The following is a 19,807-nucleotide window of genomic DNA, read 5'->3' as shown; positions in this document are numbered from 1 at the left end:
GAGAGAGAGAGAGAGAGAGAGAGAGAGAGAGCGTGCGAGCGAGCGAGAGAGAGACATGAAAGCTTAAGCTAACTTGGTTTTTGGTGGGGAACAGATTTGAAGCTTTGGACCTTGATCTATCAATGTACATCAAATGGTACTCAGAGAGCTAAAAGGAAAACAAAAAGAAAGAAGGAAAGAAAGCTGGATTGAGGTGAGCTAAGTTAAGAAGTTGCTTATGCTCAACAAAATCAATTATTTTTGCTACCAACCAATATGTTCCATTACTATATATTGACAAATGCTAAAGTAGCACATTTGCTGATAAGGATGGCAGGTTCCGTCCTGGGCTCCGCATATTATTTCCAATCCCACGTCAATTAAGATTCCCACTAATATCACCATCGTCATTTGACAACAAGCCCTTGTTTCCCTCAGAAAGCAAAGCCTCAGTTACTCCTTCCAAGTTCAGTGCTTTTTCGAGTCTATTAATTAAATTTATAATTATGCATTGGTGTTTTAAACTTTGATGCCATAAATAGGTGGATTTATGAATGAAAAATAATTTGGATTATATGGAATTGCTCGTTGGTTAGGGTAGCATGAGAAGCAGGTGGGTTTTTTATTTTAGTAAGAGAGAATATAATTGAAGGGTTTTAGGGTGGGAAGGAGGGTCAAGGATCAGGTTCGCAGTCTTCTAGTTTTTGATAATTTCGTACTAAAGGGAAGTACAGAAAAGATTGAAAAATTGGATGGACTAAACCCATCCAACGATCCACATCAATCAAAATGATGGAATCCAACGGTGCACATGAAAACAAGAACAAAAAAGGAAGCGGAAACACGGAGCCGCTCGTGCCCAGAGTTTGGAAGATATTCCTCCCTCCTCGATTACCCCACCACCACGTACCCACCACTGTCATAAAAGGAAGAAGAGTTAAACTCTACCAGCCCAAACCCAACCATGGTTAACTTAACTCAAACCTTTAATCATCACGTTAATTAATACACCCCCTTCCCTCATTTCTCTTTCGTCTCGTGCTATACGTTCGTATTTCAAGCTCACTCTTTCCTCACTTACTTTCTTTACCTGCTTGCTTGACACCCAAGAAATCTCCGGTCAAACTCAAAAGAAGAATTTTTGTTTTTTTTTTAAATTAAGATCTGACGGTGGATAGTTGAGGAAAAAACAAAATGAGCTGCAACGGTTGCCGAGTGCTCCGAAAGGGGTGCAGCGAGACATGCGTGTTACGGTCGAGCTTACGCTGGATCGAATCCCCCGAAGCCCAAGGCAACGCCACCTTATTTCTCGCCAAGTTTTTCGGCCGTAGCGACCTCCTCTCTCTTATTTCCTCCGTCCCCGAAACCCAACGCCCCGGTACCCCTCGACAAATACTTATTTTACTGTTTACATTATAGTATTTTTGTTTTATTTTGTTACGTACATTAAAATTATGTTTTTTTTTTCATTTTTTTGTGTTTTTTTTATAGCTTTGTTTCAGTCGTTGTTGTTTGAGGCCTGTGGTCGTACCGTGAATCCGGTGAACGGAGCGGTAGGGCTGTTATCAAGTGGGAACTGGCACCTCTGCCAAGCGGCGGCGGACACGGTGCTTCAAGGCGGAGCTTTACGGCCGATCCCGGGGATTCTAGCTGGAGTTTGGACGCCAAGTTGCGACGAGTCATCCGTTCGTTTCTGCGCCAACTCAGGCGATTTCCAAAGCCGGTACGCTCAGTCGAAGCCTTTGATGACGATGATGATGATGGAGAATAAATCGGCTTCAGCAGCTTCGGATCTAAGCCTCTCTTTGTCGACTAAGTTAGGTGGAGGAAGACGTGGAAGCGGAAGGCGATACGAAGTAGAAAGGAAGAGAGCGAGAGCGGCGGCGGCGTCGCTTTACTCGGAGGAATCGGAGATAACCACTTTTGAAAGCAACGAAAATGAAGGAAGCCAAGAGAGAAAGATTTTGAATCTCTTTGTTTGACAAAAACAAAGGCTTTTTGTTTTCCTTTTTTTGGGAAAACGGTCTTTTTTTGATAAGCCGGCGATGTAGTGAATAATGAAGAGACAATAATAATAATAATAATAATAATCATAATATTAGGAAGTTTTTTACTTCTTAAATTTTAATTTCTTGGATTTTGTTAAATGACGATAAAGCTGAGTCATTGGAACATGCCCACCGCCTGACACGTTTCATTCATAGGAATATAGAGATTAGACAGAAACATAGAGGAAAACGGATGAGAAGAGGAGTCCTGTTAAGCAATGATCAGTTTCATGATTGTAATTGGGGAAAGATAGGAGATGATTAATCAGCTTTATCTAATATTGAGCATTCGTTATAATTTTTTTTAAAGGAAATATAATTTGGTTCTTCTCAATGCCTATTCTTTTGCAAATAGCTTTCATTATCCATGAGAAATGATTGGCCAATTCTTGCCCCGAAGAAGATGATGGATGGGTTAACCTTGGAAAATTTGGAAAGATGATATTCCCATCAGCTTCAACTTGGTGCGTTGAAGTTGCTGAGGTATGAGTTCTTGAGGATAATCAGAGGTTTAGAGGGGGAACTCAGCCATCTTGATCAATCCCTTGTCATATTCTTTTCCTAACCTCCCTTTCACTTAAACAAAACAACGATGATAATGATAAAATATTGGTAGAATCTTTGATCAAAACAGAGAAAATATACCAAGTTGCAAAGCAAAGCAGGGCTGGAAACTCACATCAAGTCGGCTGATTCTTCACTCTTTGGTCTCATGCAAATATGAAAATGAAGGAAGGAGGAACAGAAAGGGAACTTCAAAAAGAAAGAAAGCAAACAAAAAATGGTGGAAGGGAGGAGAAGGGAAAGGGGTGGGTCCCAAGGCTTAAGATTTTGTAAAAGCCAAAACTGGTGCGGTGCACGTCAGGCTGCCCCGCCCCTAGTCCTCCTCCGTTGGAAGTGGGTTCCACGGCATCACCCATTCTTTCTTTCTTTTCTTTTGTTTGTCTTTCACAGAAGCTCATTGATAGGAAAGGGACTTCAATTAACCAAAAAGCAGAGCTGAGCTTGTTTTAGTTCCATTCCATCGCTTCGCCGCGTCTATTAGCATATGCGGTGGGGTCCCACATGACTTCAATTTCAACTTCACTCACAGTAGATATTGGATATCTCCCACACGGCCACAACCTATAGAATCACCTATTCACCACGACATGCCAACAGGGAAGACCAAGTTTTAGTGTGCTAAATCCTCTAGAGGATGGATTCCTTTTGCCAGGAAATTTACAAAGAGAATATAGAGATTAGAGATTAAAATAGCTCTGTAATCTTATCACTTAGAACTGCATAATATTCGTATGATGTGCAAAACCCCTTTTCCTTCTTCTTTCATTGGTTAAATTAACGAATCCATATCCATTAGATTTTATTACTTCCATTTCATGGTACAAAGTGATCATGAATTAAAATGATACATTAATTCTTCCAAAGAGGAAAGGAAAAACACAGGCAGAAAGCGGCCAAGTAAATTTCAATGGACATTTAATCTCCAATTATCAAAGATTGCTGAATCCAAAACCCCCACCATGTCTGAAAGATACTGTCATCTTTTAATTTATCTTAAGATAAACAACTTAGATAAACTTTTAATTAGCATGGTTGTCATCTAAGAATATTTGTCATTTCTCATGCCAATATTTCCTTCCATTATTCTATGCTTCTTAATAGCATGTGAGTCTTTTCTTTTTTAATTTTTTTTTACATACCAAGAAAGCCCTAAGGGGTGAGGGGTGGGGTCATATGTAGTTTTCACTTTAACCAAAGAAAAAATTAAGTTTAATTCAAAAATATCATTTATTATAATTTTAATTATTTATAATCAATTTTTGATATAATTTGACCCTTTAAACAATTTTAGACAAATTAAAATAGTTTCGATTTTCTTTATCTTGCCATTCAGATAAATATTTCAAAATTAAAGCCCAATTCTTTCTTGTCAAATATTATCTGTTTTACCGTCCAACTCTTTCTCACCATTCCCAAGAATATAGATAACATCCATCTTATTTTGTATTATTTTTTTTGGATAATGCATTTTGGAGTTCTCAATAACAATAAACAGTAATTTTACTCTGATTGTAGTTAGCATGATGAATATGATAATTAGATGCTTTCAAGTAATGATTTGCTTCGAAACATGTGTTGCGATAAAGATGCTTATATTGATGAGTTAGATCAGATTTGTTAAGATGATGGGTTCCGGGAGAAATAACAGCAAAAGCATGTTTGATTGATTTTATGGTGATTTACGGTTTTGTTGTGTATGAGATTGAGATGATTATTAAGCATATTTATTGAAGATTTTGTTTTTTTTTATGGGATTTTAAGTTAGAATTATTTAAAGATGATTTTATAAAATGAGTATATTTTTGTTTTTCCATAAATGAAGTAAGCAAAGCTTGCCTGCTAGAGATATATTTTATCTTGTTTTGGAAGATCATGGAATTTTGTAATCTTTTTTTATGAAATGTACAATTTAATGGCTTAGAAAAAAATATATGTTTTAAGTTATTCTGTTTATTGATTTATTTATAAAACCCCAAAATTCAAAAATTAAAATTGATTATACATATTTGTAAATTAGAACACTTTATGACTTTGACAACTTAAACCTCATTGCAAGCAAACAAATTAATTTGTTATTAAGTATAAAATTGCTAATTTTTAGGCATTGTGTCTTTGATTTTTAGATATTATGAAATTAATTTTTAGACATTACGTAACTTAATTATTACGTATTTGATTTTTAGACATTACGTAACTAATTTTTGACTTTATGTGATTAATTTTTAAGCATTGTGTGATTAATTTTTAAGTAATGCTTAAGTCACATTATACCTTATCAACTAATCACACAATATCTTACTAACCAATCATGCAATGCTTATCAATTAGTCACGTAATGTCATATTTTAAGTAATGCCTAAGTCACACTATACCTTATTAACTAATCACACAATGTCTTACTAACCAATCAGGCAATGCTTATCAATTAGTCACGTAATGTCGTATCAATCAATCACGTAATATCTAAATATTAATCTCGCAACACCTAAAAACTAATCACGCAATGCTCAAAAATTAATCACGTAATATCTAAAAATTAGTCACACAATGCTCAAAAATCGATTACACAATACTCAAAAACCACCAAAACTACTAAATTTTATTTAATAAAATCAACAGCTTCAAACAATACACCATATTCTATTTAACAACATAATTAACGAATATGCCTACTTGATAAAAAATGCTCAAAGGTTTTTCTTTATGCATCAAATATCACTTCAAAATACTTAAACATGCTCCAAAGTTTTTCTTCATGCATTAAAAACCATTTCAAAATACGTAAAATATTTAAAGGTTTTTTTAAAATAAAAAACACTCTAAAGATAAATAATCTGATAAGAAAAACTCAAAATATAAGTGGATTTGAGACTCAGACATATAGTTCGGTTTCATTAAGGATAATTTTGTTCAAAATTAATTTTTCTTAACTAAAAATAATTAAAATTATAATGAAAGTTATTTTCAAATACATCACATTACATACGAGTGGTATTTTTGAAAAGAACTCCTAACCAAATACAAATAAACTAAACATTTTATCAAGGCAGACAAAAACAATACCTAAATTAAGAACCCATTGACTGAAAATGGAAACATCATTTATACATATTCACACACTTTCTTTTGACCTATATAAAAAGGAAAAAAAAATAACAAAAGTACCTGTATACTGTCTAACTTCACATATGAGAATCATTTCCTTCAGCCTACACATCAAATTACACATAAAGCTAAAATTTTTCATGTATCAAAACAAAGGACCAAATGATCACTCTCATTCTTGTAAATTGCAATTGATCATCGAACATTTTCCTTATTACCTTTTGCACCACAAATTCGGATGAAATGGAAGTGGGGTTTGACGTCATGTTAGTATTAGGGAAGGGCAGTGAAATCATTCATCTTTTTACAATTCTGTTGTCAAACTGGAAGGTAAAGGATTATCGGTTTAGTTGTAAAAGGTGTGTTCTCAAGCTACATTCCTTCACCTGGTCAATAGATCACTTAGATTAGAAACAAGTTATATATGACAATTACTCTAATAAAGCAAAACGAATAAGATATTTACCTGCATGGCTGCAGTTGCTGACAGAAGTTCTTTGCACTGATCAAGCAAAGCAAACTCATTTGCACTTAAATTTCTAAGTTCTGCCACCAAAGAGTTAACTTTTGCAACCTATTAAACAAAAAAATGAAAGACAAATTAAATGCAAGCATAAAGGACAGATGATGATTAGTAAAATCTGCTTACTAACATTACAATAGAGGATAAAAACAACTTCAAAAGAGAATGATAGTTCATCCAAAGTTCAAATGGTAACTTCAGTAACCCAAATCAATTTGATCAGCATCTGCAGTTACTGCTACAAATCAGAACTTCACCCTTTACGGATCATAAAGAATTTTACAGCAGCCACTGTAAACGTATTATGACGATCCAGTCGACTCAAACGATCACGTGAGTTGAGTCAGACAAGAAGCTCTAAGGCTTAAGCTTATACCAGAGATCAACCTTTGACATTGTTGTACATGTCATGTGATGAAAATTGTAACTTTTTAACACAAGGTTACAAGCATTTCTAACGATACAAATCATTGCCGATTGCTTTAGTCAAGAAAATATTCTGTGTAGAGTACAAACAGGGTAATTGGAGAACAGATAAATGATGTTTATTTGTTGATGAAGGATATATCATAATTACAAAAAAATGGAAACAATTAGCAAAACATACTGATAACCTGGTGACTTTATCTGTAGTATGGATGGTTTTTTGCTTTTCACTGGGTTAGTAAAATCAACCAAAGCCAGTCAACCGTAGTATAAACTCATCATTCAAAATGATTAGGAACCAAACGAAGGCCACAAGACTTAAACCTAGGCCTTTTATACAAATGCAGAGTTATGAGATCATCATATTTCTTTTTATCATAGCTCATCTTCAAATGACTTATCATTGAATGAAAGCAAATCTCTATAAATGGTCAAAACATTTTAAATACAGGGCATAATACCTAAAAATAAACAAAGAAACAAATTAATAACTAAATGAGTACTCAACCTTAGTATTTGGCCAAGAAAAACCCTTCAGACAGGTAGCAATATTTCACTATTACATTAGTATTTGCAGATTGCAGCTTGTTAAAAACTAGCTCCTAGGACAGCAAAAGGTTTTTAATGTTTCTTACTAAACATTAAAAAAGGGGCAAAGGCAAACTCAAAGTTTGCACATAAAAAGGGGAAATGGAGGGAGGAGGGTGATGGGGGAAGGAGGGGTTAAGGATGAGGAGAAAAAAAAATGAAAGAATTACCTTTGATAACAATGAGCATATGGAGGATGCCATTGCCTGCATTATGTCAACCGCCGAACAAATAGCATCATTCAACTTTGGGATATCCGCCTGTACAAATGAAATGCCAAGCAAGATAATTCTTTAAGACCAAAGCAAGCTAACACGTTAGCGACTGAGATGGCGCAGCATAAAGAAATTGACAAAAGTCAGAAAAAGGAACTTACCCTTGCCCCACCTACAACTGGAAGGCGGAGTGTGCTAGCCATTAAAGCTTCAGTCGCTCCAGACAAAGAACCACAATAATCATGGTCCAGGACAGCCCATTCATCCAAAAATATCATCTGCACTCATCAATTAAAAATAATATAAAATATAGTAGTCAAATAGATGAAAAGGTATGAATTGCATGAACTTACACATGCAATTGAAATCAGATATTTTGAATAAAACAACAACTACAGAGATGACAAGAATATAAATTTCAGGTTTCTTCAGATAAAAGCAGCAACTGCATAATGTATATTCATGAGGTTAGACATTCAAGTTCCAATTTCAAGGACACTTAATGAGGAAGATAGGAAAAAAGAAGGGGGAAAAGAGTTAACTGCAAAGAGTGTGAGACAGAGATCTACACTTTGAAAAACTAGGGATAATCAAGTTAAGATCAGCAAAATATGAGAAGACATCCCAAACAACCCATGTGAAAATCAAGTCAACAACAAACAAAGCCAGAGTGGAGAGATGGTTCTTACTTGCCCCTTGAGGATGGAAATCAGCTTCAAGTTTTGCCTCAGCAACTGTAACTCATTTCTTTTAGTTCTAACTGATTCTCGCAGTTTTGAGGTAGTTATCCATGCATTATAAAGACTTTTCTGTTACAGAAACCATGATGAGGAAAGAATTCTTCGTCAGATTTAACTAACTAAATGAAGATATTTAAAAAAACATAACATGTAAGTAACCTGAAAAACTATAGGATGGTTAAAATGAAGTATCTTACACAAACAAACAATGCAAAAGTTAATTCAATCAATGTTAATTAAATCAACTGTTAAAACAACATAATTTTGATTGAATTGTTCCCAACGTTGGGAACGCCCTCTTTGACTCATTCCTTAGAGCAAGAAGATCAGCAACTAATGACCAGCCGCTTCCTCTTATACGTTCAGCTCTCTTGACCTTTAATCTGAAATTAAGCCTATCTCATATGAGCTCTGCATTTAGCGTGAAGGAAAAGCCAAACAAGCATGCAGTCTCTTTTCATCCCATTCTATCATCATGTTCCTCTTTCTTTCTAGTATCTTCATCCATTTTCGCTTATCAAAGATTGTGCTAACATATCCTTTTACACGTCTGAAATAAGCATATCCTTAACAAAAGCTGCTTATAAAGGGGAAGAAAAACATACTCACAAGAGAATTCAAAATGGTCAACACCAACATCTAATCATCCAGCTCTTCACCAATACTTAAGCCTCAAAACAACTCTCACATGCAGCTTGTAAATGATAACATAACTACTTCTACACCACAAAAGCAACTATAATCAATCAAATCATAATAACCAAATAGCCCCAGAGCTAAATCCCTCCCAAGCAGAAGTGGCCTACAGAGTTTGTTCTACCAAAACCATCACTGTCTGTGTTTTTACCATGAATGTGATTCAACTCACAATTTTGTTTTCCAGGTTCTTCTAGACTTTTGAGCAAAAGTTCTGAAAATTCCAGGCAGTAAGAGCAAGACAAATTACAATGCAGCTGGAATGCATTCAAACAAATTAAACATAACATGAAGCCATGATATATAACTCAGCATTCCCGTTACAAAAGGTAAATCTTAGCTACCAAAGTGATGGTATGCAACATTTTTTGCTGTGAGTTTTACCGCCAAACTAAATTAAGCCTTCATTCCTATCGAAGTTGTAATGGTAAAGCATGCAAAAATTGACAGCGTCGTAGCATACATCAAACAAATATAATGGTCAACAGGCAAAAAGAGAAAGATTCAAAGTCAGTTCTTAGAGCCATACCTCTGCATTAGACCTCTGGGAAGACAGAGCAGCATCTGCTCTAGCATTAACAAAACGCCACTGCAACAACCTGTTATGAAGTAGCCTCAAAAAATGAGCATCTGAAACCTTATTCTCCCCAATCTTGCCCATCTTAACAACATCTCCAGCAAAGCTCAAAATTGACGGCGTATTTACCAAATTACTACCCAACCCATTCCTCACTCTGGAGGGACTCATTCCCCTCAAAGGAGACGAAGTTGAGGACACCCCAAGCTTACTCGGCGATGCAGGCCGAACTGGCCCGCGAATTGGCGATGACTGCCCTCTGCTGTTCACTACACTTTTCGGAGATGATAAAGGACTATCAATTCCAAACTTCTCTGGTGCAATTACCTTAGACTGCGCCGTATTTTTCTTAGAGACTGGCGAACCAGGATCTGAGCGGCGTAACCGATTATTAGTATCTTGCCAGAACCGAGCCGGGACAACTATTCCCCGAGGCCCACGCTTAATCTCCCCGTTACCGTTACAAGAACTTTCTAAAGCTCCGGAAGTACTCCCAGAAGAAACACTTTCAGTATCGGAAACCGCGGGATCACATTGGGCCTCAGATCCAACAGCCGAAACAACCGTTAAATCTCTATTATCAATCATGGAATCTTGTAGTGCCCTGACTACATTGCCGTTCCCAGATCCTTTTAATCTCTTCCTCTGGTCGGTGCAATCCATGCTTCTACTCATCGAATATGGCTGCCTTAACCTCGCAGGCCACCGCTCCGCCTTTGAATTTTCCATTTGATCTGTTGCTCTCCCCGGAGTCGTTGTTGCCGCCGTAGGCTTCCGCCTCTCCGGCGTGCCTTTTCTTGCCGCGCTTGGAGAGGGAGCTGGTTTGGCTTTGCTAAACTGATAGGAAAACGACTCTCCCTGAAACGAAACGGACAAGCTTCTCGTCGAAGTAAAGAGCAACTTCTGAACAGCGGACAATTCATCGTTGTTGTTGTTCCCGTTACTGGTTCTAAAATCGAAAGAATTATTAGGGCGCGGCGTCACCGCCTGCCTCCGTTCCACTGATTGCGAGCGCTTGATGGCTGAGGGAGTCGCGTGCGTCGGCGTCATAACGGCCGTCGAATGAGAAGTCCTCGCAACGAACGGAGACGGACACCGTTTGGTGGAAGCCGCGGAAGAAGATGACGATGACGTGGAAGAATTTGAGGAGGATGACGACGTGGACAAATAACGAGAAGTGACTTCTCGGAATTTTTGACGTCGGGGAACGATGGCATTGTATGGGTCGGAAGGCAATAACGGAGGCCGTGACGGATGTTGGTGTGGCCCTCCTCCGTGCTGTTTGGGTTTTACCGTTGCGGACACTGCAGCTACCATTGCGTGCACTCACAATTCAATTCCACTCTGACTGATTCTTTAATCTCACTCTCCTCCCAACCCTAACCGCATCTATTATAATCCCCGAAAACTTCACTTCCAAAAATTAATAAAGAAAAAAAAAACCAGAGTTTAGAGTTAATAAAATTCCAGAGTTTTTCTTTTTATTAAGCTTTGCAGTGAGAATTTCCGGAGTGGAAAAGAAAGAGCGCAAAAATGACCGTTGCCGACGAGAGCGTGAGAGGAAAAGCGAGAAAGAGAGAGCGGAGAGAGTGAGAGCAGTGAAAGGGGAATGTCTAGGCCAGATTTGAGAGCATAACGGTCGTACTAGCCTTTTTTTTCTTCGGTGCTTAGGGTTAAGAAAAAATTGCAATAATTAATTTTTAATTGTTTTTCAAAATTGAAGAGGATGATTGTACTCGCAGGGTTTTATGGGTGAATGTCCACTCGCGTGCTGGAGTGGCAACGTGTGTAGGTGAGGGTAATATGGTAAAATAATTGACACGTGGAGGCGAGTTTTGTGGGGATTACAATTGCACGCTAAATATTGGGATATTTCTTCCGGGAGGAAAGGAATTGGGGGAGGGAAGCGGAAGATGTTGTGGGCTGTGAAATGTTCAGGCAGACGTTAGCCTTACGCTAACGACGCCCGAATTTAAATGCTTTTAAGAGAGAATTATTATGAGAGCAAAAATAGCCGTTTAAATTTCCTGTACAATATGCCAAATGGGACAATCAACGACTTTACCAAGAGTCTGTTGTCAATATTGACCTTTCCCTTTTAATTTTTCAGTCAATCAGAAAAAAAAAATTTAAATAAAATAGTGAGATACCAAGCTTATTTCCTATGAGAAAAATATTTAACTAAGTTTTTCCTATCATGTTATTTATAGACTCAATAAATACGTTTGATTTGAATATTTATTTAATAGTTTCCTTTATATTTGTGAGTTAATATTTTTTATTTGGATGAATAAATTCATAAAGTAAGGTATGCATCAATTGTTGAGTTCAATATTGGATTGTTTTATATATTAATTTTTATAATTGAAAAGGTAAATGTTGAATTATTAAAAAAATAACATGATATCAATAGATAGAGAAAGATCTTAAAGATTTATCTCATTTCATATTGATATGTTATTCATAATATTTTATCTCACCTAATTATGTAATATTTTCATTATATTAATTTTTTAATTCATAAAAGAGCCTTAAAAGGAGAGAAACTTACTTTTGATATGGATTGAGTTTATAGATTGTTCTGGTATTTTTCATAGAGACTCCCACATCAATGAAAAGTTTGATAAAATTCTAATATTACAACTCATATGTTACATTTTCAATTCAAAAAATATAATTATTAAATGAAAAATATCTTTATTTATAAATGTGTTTTAGACCAAAATGATTTAGATCGAAATAAATTGGAACTATAATGAGGCAGAAGTAGAGGAGAGAATTGGTTGTTAGTTGCAATGAATGCAACAGGGACAAGGTAATCAAGCAAATTATTAATGAGGTAAATTAGTTAATTTTTTCATACTAAAATTTTCATAGATTCTAAAAAGGAAAAGTCATCTTTACTCAAATGCCTTAATTATGCTAGCTAGGGTGTGTGAGGGCTGAAGAGACCTAGGAATATGAGCATAGAGCCGAAGACCAAATAATTAAAATAAAGCACAGTTATTAGCGTCAGCATTAACCAAAGCCTTGACGAACTTTTGGGAGCTTGGAAAGTACGAAGTGACAATTATCCTCCTTGGAGTTGTTCTAACTCCACCCCACTCTTTACCTGATCAAAGCCTCCTCACCCGTGTCAAAGAACCAACCCTCTCCTACCTCTAATCTTCTACGTATTACCTTAATTATTCTATAATCTTTGTACTATATTCCATTTCCTCCCCACGCTTTTACATCAAGGCACCTTTTTCTTCTTTCCTTTTTCCCTTTTTTTTTAATCTTTATTTTAATATAAATTAGGAAATTTATTAACTATCATACATGAAAACGTGGCTACTTAATTTCACCAACTTCCAGCCAGCTGCTTCAATTAGTTTTCTAGTTCTTTAATCTACTCCTAGACAACCCTTTGCTCAATTTCCCATGCTTGGCTTGGAAAAATGCAACGCTGGGGATTCTTTCTTTGTCTTTTTTCAACCCCTAAACTACTTAAAACTGTAGTTGGAATGAAATGGAACTATCAATTAAGTTAGATTGCTCTAAACTAGTCAAACAAAGAATCTATAAAATTTTGTTGCTCAAAATGTTTTAGGCAAATACAAACTTGAAGTTGAGTTCCTAGGCTGCTGCATCTTAATGCATTAATTTATGGTTAAATTTTAAAGCCACGCGTGCTCCATTCTCCACTTGTGTGTGTGCATGCTGACCATTTGCTCCCTTCCCCACCCCAAAAGAAGAGAAAGAGATAGTTTGTTTTCATGGCTCATGTTTTCCGCTTATAGTCTGGAATTAATTGCATCAAAGTTTTCACATTAAATCGGTGTCCATAACGCATTTAAGCAATGAACCAGTCTTTTCTTTTTTTTGTGTGGTCCTAAAAGGTTTTGTTGTTCTATGCATCACTCAAAGAATCTGTTATGAAGAACAAATTTGATTCAATGAAACCTACACACAAAGAGAAAGAGAGAGAGAGCAGACACTCTCAAAAATTCCTACAACATCCTCCAGACACAAACACATGCTTCCTTGCCTTCCAGTTCAATTCCATCAGAGGACCACCCCCTTCCCCAAACAAAAGCGCGTTTCCTTCTTTGGCACTCAATTTCCTCAACACCTCTCTCTTTTGTAATGGTATACTGTCTGCAAGAATTATGAATTATTCCAATTCTTGTCTACGGAAGCATTACCTGTTTTTGCTTTTCCTACCCGATATGGCTGATGAAGTAAGGCAGAGTTTGACGAATGTTTATGCAAGGCCGAAATAATTAGTTAATTAGGGGAATTAATTATTCATTGAGTAATGTGGGCGATAATGAAATGTGATGAGGAAGAAATTTGTTAATCAACTTCACTCATGATAAGCAATCATTCTTCCAATAAGAAAGAGATGCTTAACGAAAATGATGGTAATAATTATCTGCTTAAGTGAATGAAAAACTAAGCTAAAGTGTCCTTCCTTGGAAGTGTTCTCAAGTACCCTGACCAGATTACTGTTCTATTGGTCACAAGCTTATTGGTAATGCAGGAAGAGAAGGCCAAGAGAGCCCCCACTTCCCAACACAAAGAGGAGCAAAACACCGCAATGTTTATCATTAGTCAAAAGCAACCCTTTCCAGGATGCTCCGTCCCATACTGTCTGCATAGTCCCTGGCCTTCTCGGCTTTATAATATGGGTTCTCGCCACTCTACCTCCCCATCTGTCCCACATTTCTGACCTCTCTCTACATTTTCTCTCAGGCTTGCAGGGTTTGAAGCTTTGTGGTAGACTGGCAGGCCTATCACTTGACGGTGATCAATTCTCAAAATGATTCAAAGATATATCAAAAAGTAGCATTGTGAATCATGCATCTATTAACCCCACAAAGAGAAGAAAGAAAAAAAAAGGTTACTCAAATGGATAACATGGCAGAGTTTCCACTTTCCTGTTTGCAATACGAAGTGGGTCAGTTTTAATCAGAGAGAATATCAAAATAAAAACCCAATTTCTTTACAAAAAACCAGAGTATAGTGTCTATGTCTGCTGGTATCATATCATGGCTTTTAACTTTGCTTAACGAAGCTATTGCTTGTAGCAGAAGCTGAAAAAACATATTTGTTCCCCACCGAAGAAATGGAATTTATATTATTTTTTTGTGGACACATGGAAAACAAGCCTGCTATAATTAACAGGAATCCTATTAGATTGAAAACCGTAGTTGGAGTAACTCCACTTGTTTTCTCTCCATCATTAGCAATGGTAAGGAAAAACCCAATAAAAGAGAGATTTACAGGTCCTCGAACACGACCATATAGAGTCCCTTAAGGATCCAAACATAAACATAATTACATTTTACCAAATCAAGTTCGTTTGATTTCATGAGGGAATATTCTGAAAGATCTTCATTTTCCTCCATCAATTTCCTAAACAAAATTTTGCATTAAAACGGGGATGGCAGGTGTATCAATATGAGTGAGTAGCCAATTTCCCAAATGATTGATTAAGACAGCAGATCGGTAGAGTTTAATCTCTTTGGTCAGAACTGACATCTGCCAAATAACTATAGGCGCCCAGAGATGGCTGTCAGTTAAAATCGAAACTTTATTAACAAATGATGGTTAGTAGGAGATCGAAAACGTCATGCCTTGAACATCACTTCATTTATAATTGGAGTTAAAGTAACTAATCCTCATTAAGTAATTCTTTTAAACTCAAGCATATATGGTAGCTGGCCAGCATAAATGGTCTTTTTGTTCCTATGGTTCCATTGCTTTGGTGATTATGATGTCTACTTTTCCACTTTGGCATAAGCCCAGTAAAAAGGGAACAGTGTGATAGATATCTATAGGAAGTGACTGAATAAAAGCAGTCACTTTTGCTACACTGTACTATGACCTTCTGTGTTCCAATTAAGCTGTTGGGGCAAAAGAAGTTGGCAATATGCTAGGAGGTGGAAAATACACTTGGTGAGATGTTGATTTGATGGGTCAAAGTGTTTCACTTTGGAGGTAAAGGATTGGATGATATGAAGGAATACCAATAAAAATGGCTATGAAGATAACTTAAGGAACAAGAGACGTGAGTATTTTTGTGTGTTGAAGTAAATGCGGTTGGTGATATAAACAAATTCCCATTTTCGTTGGCTTGCTCAGCTTTGGTTGTGATTTGGTCACCCTCTCTTTGTATCCTGGTTAGCTTTAGTCTTTTTCTGTGAGCAGGTCCACCATGGGCGTGGCATTATGATTTTTTTCTATCCATGTTTTGTGCTTGTCTTCTGCTAGTTGCCTGGTAGCTCACCTCCACGTAATACTCAGTCCACTTGGAAGCAATGTATCGCCGGTCAAAATGTTGCCCATAAAAAGTCAAGTAGCCTTAGCCTTACACATGCAAAGAGCATTGCAGTAGGTGAAATATTTAAGGGCTTTGAGGAGCATGGGATTTCAAGTGTTTCTCAACGATTGCTGGAGCTAAAGGGAGGGATACCTGGCCAGCATTAACTCATACCAGTGTATCATACGCAAAGGAAAAATGGACAAGCTAGTAGTAGGGGTTTATGATTATTCGTTGGGATCATGACATTTTTTTTATTTAAGATTAATGATTTTTTATTAGAATCATGATATTCACGACTCTTCTTTGAAATTATATATTTTTTCTTGATATGAGATTAATGACTTTCGTTGAAACCATGATATCTTTTTCAATGTGAAATTAATGATTTTTATTAAAATCGTAACATTTTACTTGTAAGTGAAATTTAAAGATTATGGTAAAGATTGAAAAGAATAAATAAAGAATAAAACAGAATAATATTTTGAAAATTTTATTACTTCACCATGTGAGTTTTTAGTTATTAATTTCAAGATAGAGATCAAATTTGATCTCAATTCTCATCTTTTAATAGATAATGTTTTGTTTTTGGGCCTTTTTAACTTAAAGATGTCTTGTTTTCGTTCTTTTTAGTTATAACTGAATCTTACTACCATATGATAGAGTTGAGCCGAGCTGAAATTCGATCTTTCTAGTTAGCATCTTTCGCCTGGTCCATATTCTAAGAACATGGAATCGGCATGAATAGCAGACCACAGAAGAAAAAAGTGGTAGTGTTGTGAAAACAACAATACCTTAGCATAATAAACGAACGTAAAAGGAAAGTGGCATCAAGTTATGTAGTACAAGTACTAACATGGGTTCATGATTTTATGTAATGATTACATTGACTATTTTAGTTACTGCAAATTATGGGTTGTATAAGTGCAAATATCTTTTACTTTCACCTTTTTGTAAGCAAAATTTTTTTTTCTGAATTCAAACCAGAGCCAGCAATTTAGGAAGCCAAAAAGTGGATTTCCTCCTGAAAGAATTCCAGGGACATTCCGAGTGAAAAATTATGCTGGTAAAAGTACTTTTTAAGTACAAATTGGCACGGTCTAGTAATAACTTTGATAATTTGCTGCTTCCATTATTTAAGAAACCAGACAAAATGGAACAAGGAATAGGGTGGGGGGCTTTTAATTGAGAGAAGAAATGAGCACCAGGGTGGATTCATCATGATGGATTTTTGTTACAGCAAGGAGACAAGATTTCATTTTCAAAGCTATGCTGACAGAGTTTCGTATACTGCAAAGAGCAATCTCCATCCATTGATGGGAAGTGAGTAAGAGAGGAGACGGCCTCAAGCCCGTCGATTGATGAGGTAGACAAGTAGCACAGATGTCAAGTCAGAATGATGATCATGGTCGTTGATGTTCAGTAAGTTGGATAATAACAGCTCATATTTTGGGAGATTAAATTCCATCAAGTTTTCTTTGACCAATTACCAAAGTTGACACCTACTAATCATTCACTTTGTGTAAATTGGGTGACCAGTCTGCAGCTGTTTACACCTTTTTTACTGTTTTCTGTTGTAGTTGGATGATAATCTTATGTTGTGCAAATAGATGTGCTAACTGTACCCCTGGAAAAAGGAGATTAGACGATAACTAAACTTAGAAAGCATAAAATTAAACTAGTTATTTCTGGAAATGGGAATTGACACTCACGATACAAGATCAAATACCAAACACACATTCAGACACAAACATAAGCTGGATAGTAGGCAGCTAGAAGTTATTGTCTGGACAGGATACAGAAAACAAGCTGCTTAAAATATCAGATGCAGATTACAGTGCTACATTCTTCAAATCATATCTGTTACTGAGAAATGAGTTTTAGATATGGCTAAGTGGAACCACCACTATTGGGATGAGCGGGAGGTGAAGGTTTTGGTATGGATGGAATAAGAGGACTACCATGCTCGATGGGGCCAGGTTTTATAGCTGCCTTTGAGCTTGGAACTGGATCAATCGGACGGTAATCTTCCAGATCGACATTGCTCTTCTTTTCATTGCTTAGATTGCAGCCATTCCCCTGCAATTTCAAATGGGAAAATGTCTCAAAATCCAATAAGAAAAGGTTCCACGGTAGATTTTGGCCATGTTGCGAACGTACCTTCAGCTTTCTACTTGTTCCTGTTATACTCACACCATTACCAAGCTGGGAAAACTCCATACCTGGAATGACATTAAGTAGGCGACTGCTATTAACATATGGTAACGATTTTTTATTTATACAATGATAAATATCTAGCTGCTGGCATTTACTAGATTTACCAATGCACTGCATCAGTTTTAGCAAGAATATTTGATTATCATCTAAGCAAACAAGAGGACATTTTTTTATCAGACAATGAAGAAGGTTTGATAAAATATCATGAATTGCCTTGACATGCAAGCTGCAATTTAAGCTATAGCATTCATGACATGATTTAAAACGGGCCAACCAAACCTATAATTAAGTTGATCAGATAGTTAGCAGTAAGATGGAATTAGAAGCCACCTGTAGTTTCCAATAAATTATTGGGTTAAATCCACCCTAAGCCCACAAGCTAATAACAAGTTTCTCTTGACAAAATTAACTGAAAAACTAAACAGTTACCTTAAAAATTGACAAGAGTGGGAGGTGATGAAGACAACTTGAGAATAAAAAATTGAGACAGTGCACCGAAGTTATTGACAAACAACAATATAACAAGAAGTAGGATGTGGGGAGGTCGTTTTTGGTAAATAAAAACAAGCCATGTGCTGTTGTATCTAACAGTTCAAAACACTCAGATTCAGTCACCAAGAGTGGTACATTACAGGTTGTTCATAATATATAAACTTCTCCTTAACAATCAAATCCCGATTCATCTTAAAATTATTCTGAAATCCAAATTGCAAGAATAGATATATAATATATGAAATCCAAGTTAAAGTTTGAAGTAATTTGATAATATCAGCCAGATAACAAAGAAAGTACTTCAAAAAATTAAGATTAATTGACATTTTAATGTTCATGCAAAGTATTATGGTTTCAACTAATTAAAGCTAACATCCGAAGTAAGAAGTAAACAACTTCAGAGTTAAATACCAGTTCTGCCAAGGTTACCAAACCATGGATTTCTCCAATGCAGCATTTACCGTTATTCCAGTTGTGAAGAAAAACCCAGGAAGTTTCTCTTAAAGGACAAATGAAGAATTATCTAGACCAGTCATCGGAGTGAAAGAAGACAAGTTAAAAGATTTATACCAGGAATGGAGGAGCTGCTGGAGAAGGTAAAGACAAGCAAAGCTAACCCGACCACAAAGAAGAAAACCCAAATCCCATGAACCTTCATAATGTCAATGTTATTGCCAGATGACGATTTCCCCTGTAAACAAAAAGTGTGTTTGTCCTTTACAATTACACCCTGGACAAGACTTCTCAAAAACTCCTTATAAAAAGAACTTGCAGTCCCAGCGTTCGTCACCCCAGATTTGGAAAAACTTCAAAGTCGACCAGAAAATCCGTGGAGATAAGGAGATGTAGTAGGATGGCAAATGACTATGCAGTCTAGTGCCTTCAAACAGCCCATGCCTTTGAACATATAGATATAAAAAAGTATATAAATATTCCAAACCTTTAATGGTGGTAAGTGAATAATAAAAGAAAGCATGTGAGTTTCATTTTCTCTCATGGCTGTAGGGATGTAGCAAAGGGGGTAATTGCCATTGCTTTTGCAGTGGAGGGATTAGTGTTTGCAGTGAGCAATGAATGAAGAGACTTTAATGCGGGAAAAACAAAACGATGTGTGGTGGAATGCGAGCCGTTGGGCACGTCTGTGAACTACGGCACCTTTCAGCACTTCTTTTGTGCCACCTGCCATGCACTTTGGCATCCCTCAGACAGAGATTAACCATTAATAAATGTTGTCTAGATTGTTCCACTAATGCAAGGCCGACCGAGGCTGATCGATGGGGGTGTAGCTCATATGGTAGAGCGCTCGCTTCGCATGCGAGAGGCACGGGGT

The 19,807-nt window shown here is 36.5% G+C and overlaps 3 protein-coding genes across 3 annotated transcripts; 1 reads left to right on the top strand and 2 right to left on the bottom strand.

The window, feature by feature from the left end:
• The first annotated feature begins 1,006 nt into the window (after positions 1 to 1,006).
• LOC110416980 (LOB domain-containing protein 38-like) lies at positions 1,007 to 2,092 on the top strand. The gene is made up of 2 exons (XM_021429137.1): positions 1,007 to 1,357; positions 1,471 to 2,092. Exons 1-2 carry the CDS (start codon positions 1,174 to 1,176, stop codon positions 1,959 to 1,961), a joined length of 675 nt encoding a protein of 224 aa, XP_021284812.1. The 5' UTR covers positions 1,007 to 1,173; the 3' UTR covers positions 1,962 to 2,092.
• Positions 2,093 to 5,644: 3,552 nt separating this feature from the next.
• LOC110416987 (QWRF motif-containing protein 2-like) lies at positions 5,645 to 11,138 on the bottom strand. The gene is given in 7 exon segments (XM_021429145.2): positions 5,645 to 6,036; positions 6,038 to 6,082; positions 6,163 to 6,270; positions 7,404 to 7,493; positions 7,610 to 7,726; positions 8,138 to 8,257; positions 9,414 to 11,138. Coding segments are annotated over 7 exon segments (1,881 nt in total). The 5' UTR covers positions 10,779 to 11,138; the 3' UTR covers positions 5,645 to 6,000.
• Positions 11,139 to 17,484: 6,346 nt separating this feature from the next.
• On the bottom strand, positions 17,485 to 19,531 carry LOC110417044 (Glycosyl hydrolase family 35 protein). Its single transcript, XM_021429225.1, has 3 exons — positions 19,048 to 19,531; positions 17,929 to 17,990; positions 17,485 to 17,847 (listed from the first exon to the last, which is right to left on the bottom strand). The coding sequence occupies exons 1-3, from the start codon at positions 19,133 to 19,135 to the stop codon at positions 17,659 to 17,661; spliced, it is 339 nt and encodes a 112-aa protein (XP_021284900.1). The 5' UTR covers positions 19,136 to 19,531; the 3' UTR covers positions 17,485 to 17,658.
• Positions 19,532 to 19,807: the final 276 nt, after the last annotated feature.

Source organism: Theobroma umbraticum, unplaced genomic scaffold (genome assembly GCF_002168275.2).
Source record: "Theobroma umbraticum cultivar Fairchild unplaced genomic scaffold, ASM216827v3 scaffold_51.0, whole genome shotgun sequence".
Lineage (NCBI taxonomy): Eukaryota > Viridiplantae > Streptophyta > Magnoliopsida > Malvales > Malvaceae > Theobroma > Theobroma umbraticum.
Note: the sequence above shows the minus strand (reverse complement) of the source record. Positions and strands in the feature narration are given on the sequence as shown.

Excerpts from the sequence above, each read along its gene's own strand:
- LOC110416980 (XM_021429137.1), top strand. The coding sequence starts at position 1,174 with ATGAGCTGCAACGGTTGCCGAGTGCTCCGAAAGGGGTGCAGCGAGACA. Across the intron at positions 1,358-1,470 it reads CCCCGAAACCCAACGCCCCG|CTTTGTTTCAGTCGTTGTTG; the intron begins GTACCCCTCGAC and ends TTTTTTTTATAG.
- LOC110417044 (XM_021429225.1), bottom strand. The coding sequence starts at position 19,135 with ATGAAGGTTCATGGGATTTGGGTTTTCTTCTTTGTGGTCGGGTTAGCT. Across the intron at positions 17,991-19,047 it reads CAGCAGCTCCTCCATTCCTG|GTATGGAGTTTTCCCAGCTT; the intron begins GTATAAATCTTT and ends ATGTCATTCCAG. Across the intron at positions 17,848-17,928 it reads GAACAAGTAGAAAGCTGAAG|GGGAATGGCTGCAATCTAAG; the intron begins GTACGTTCGCAA and ends TTGAAATTGCAG.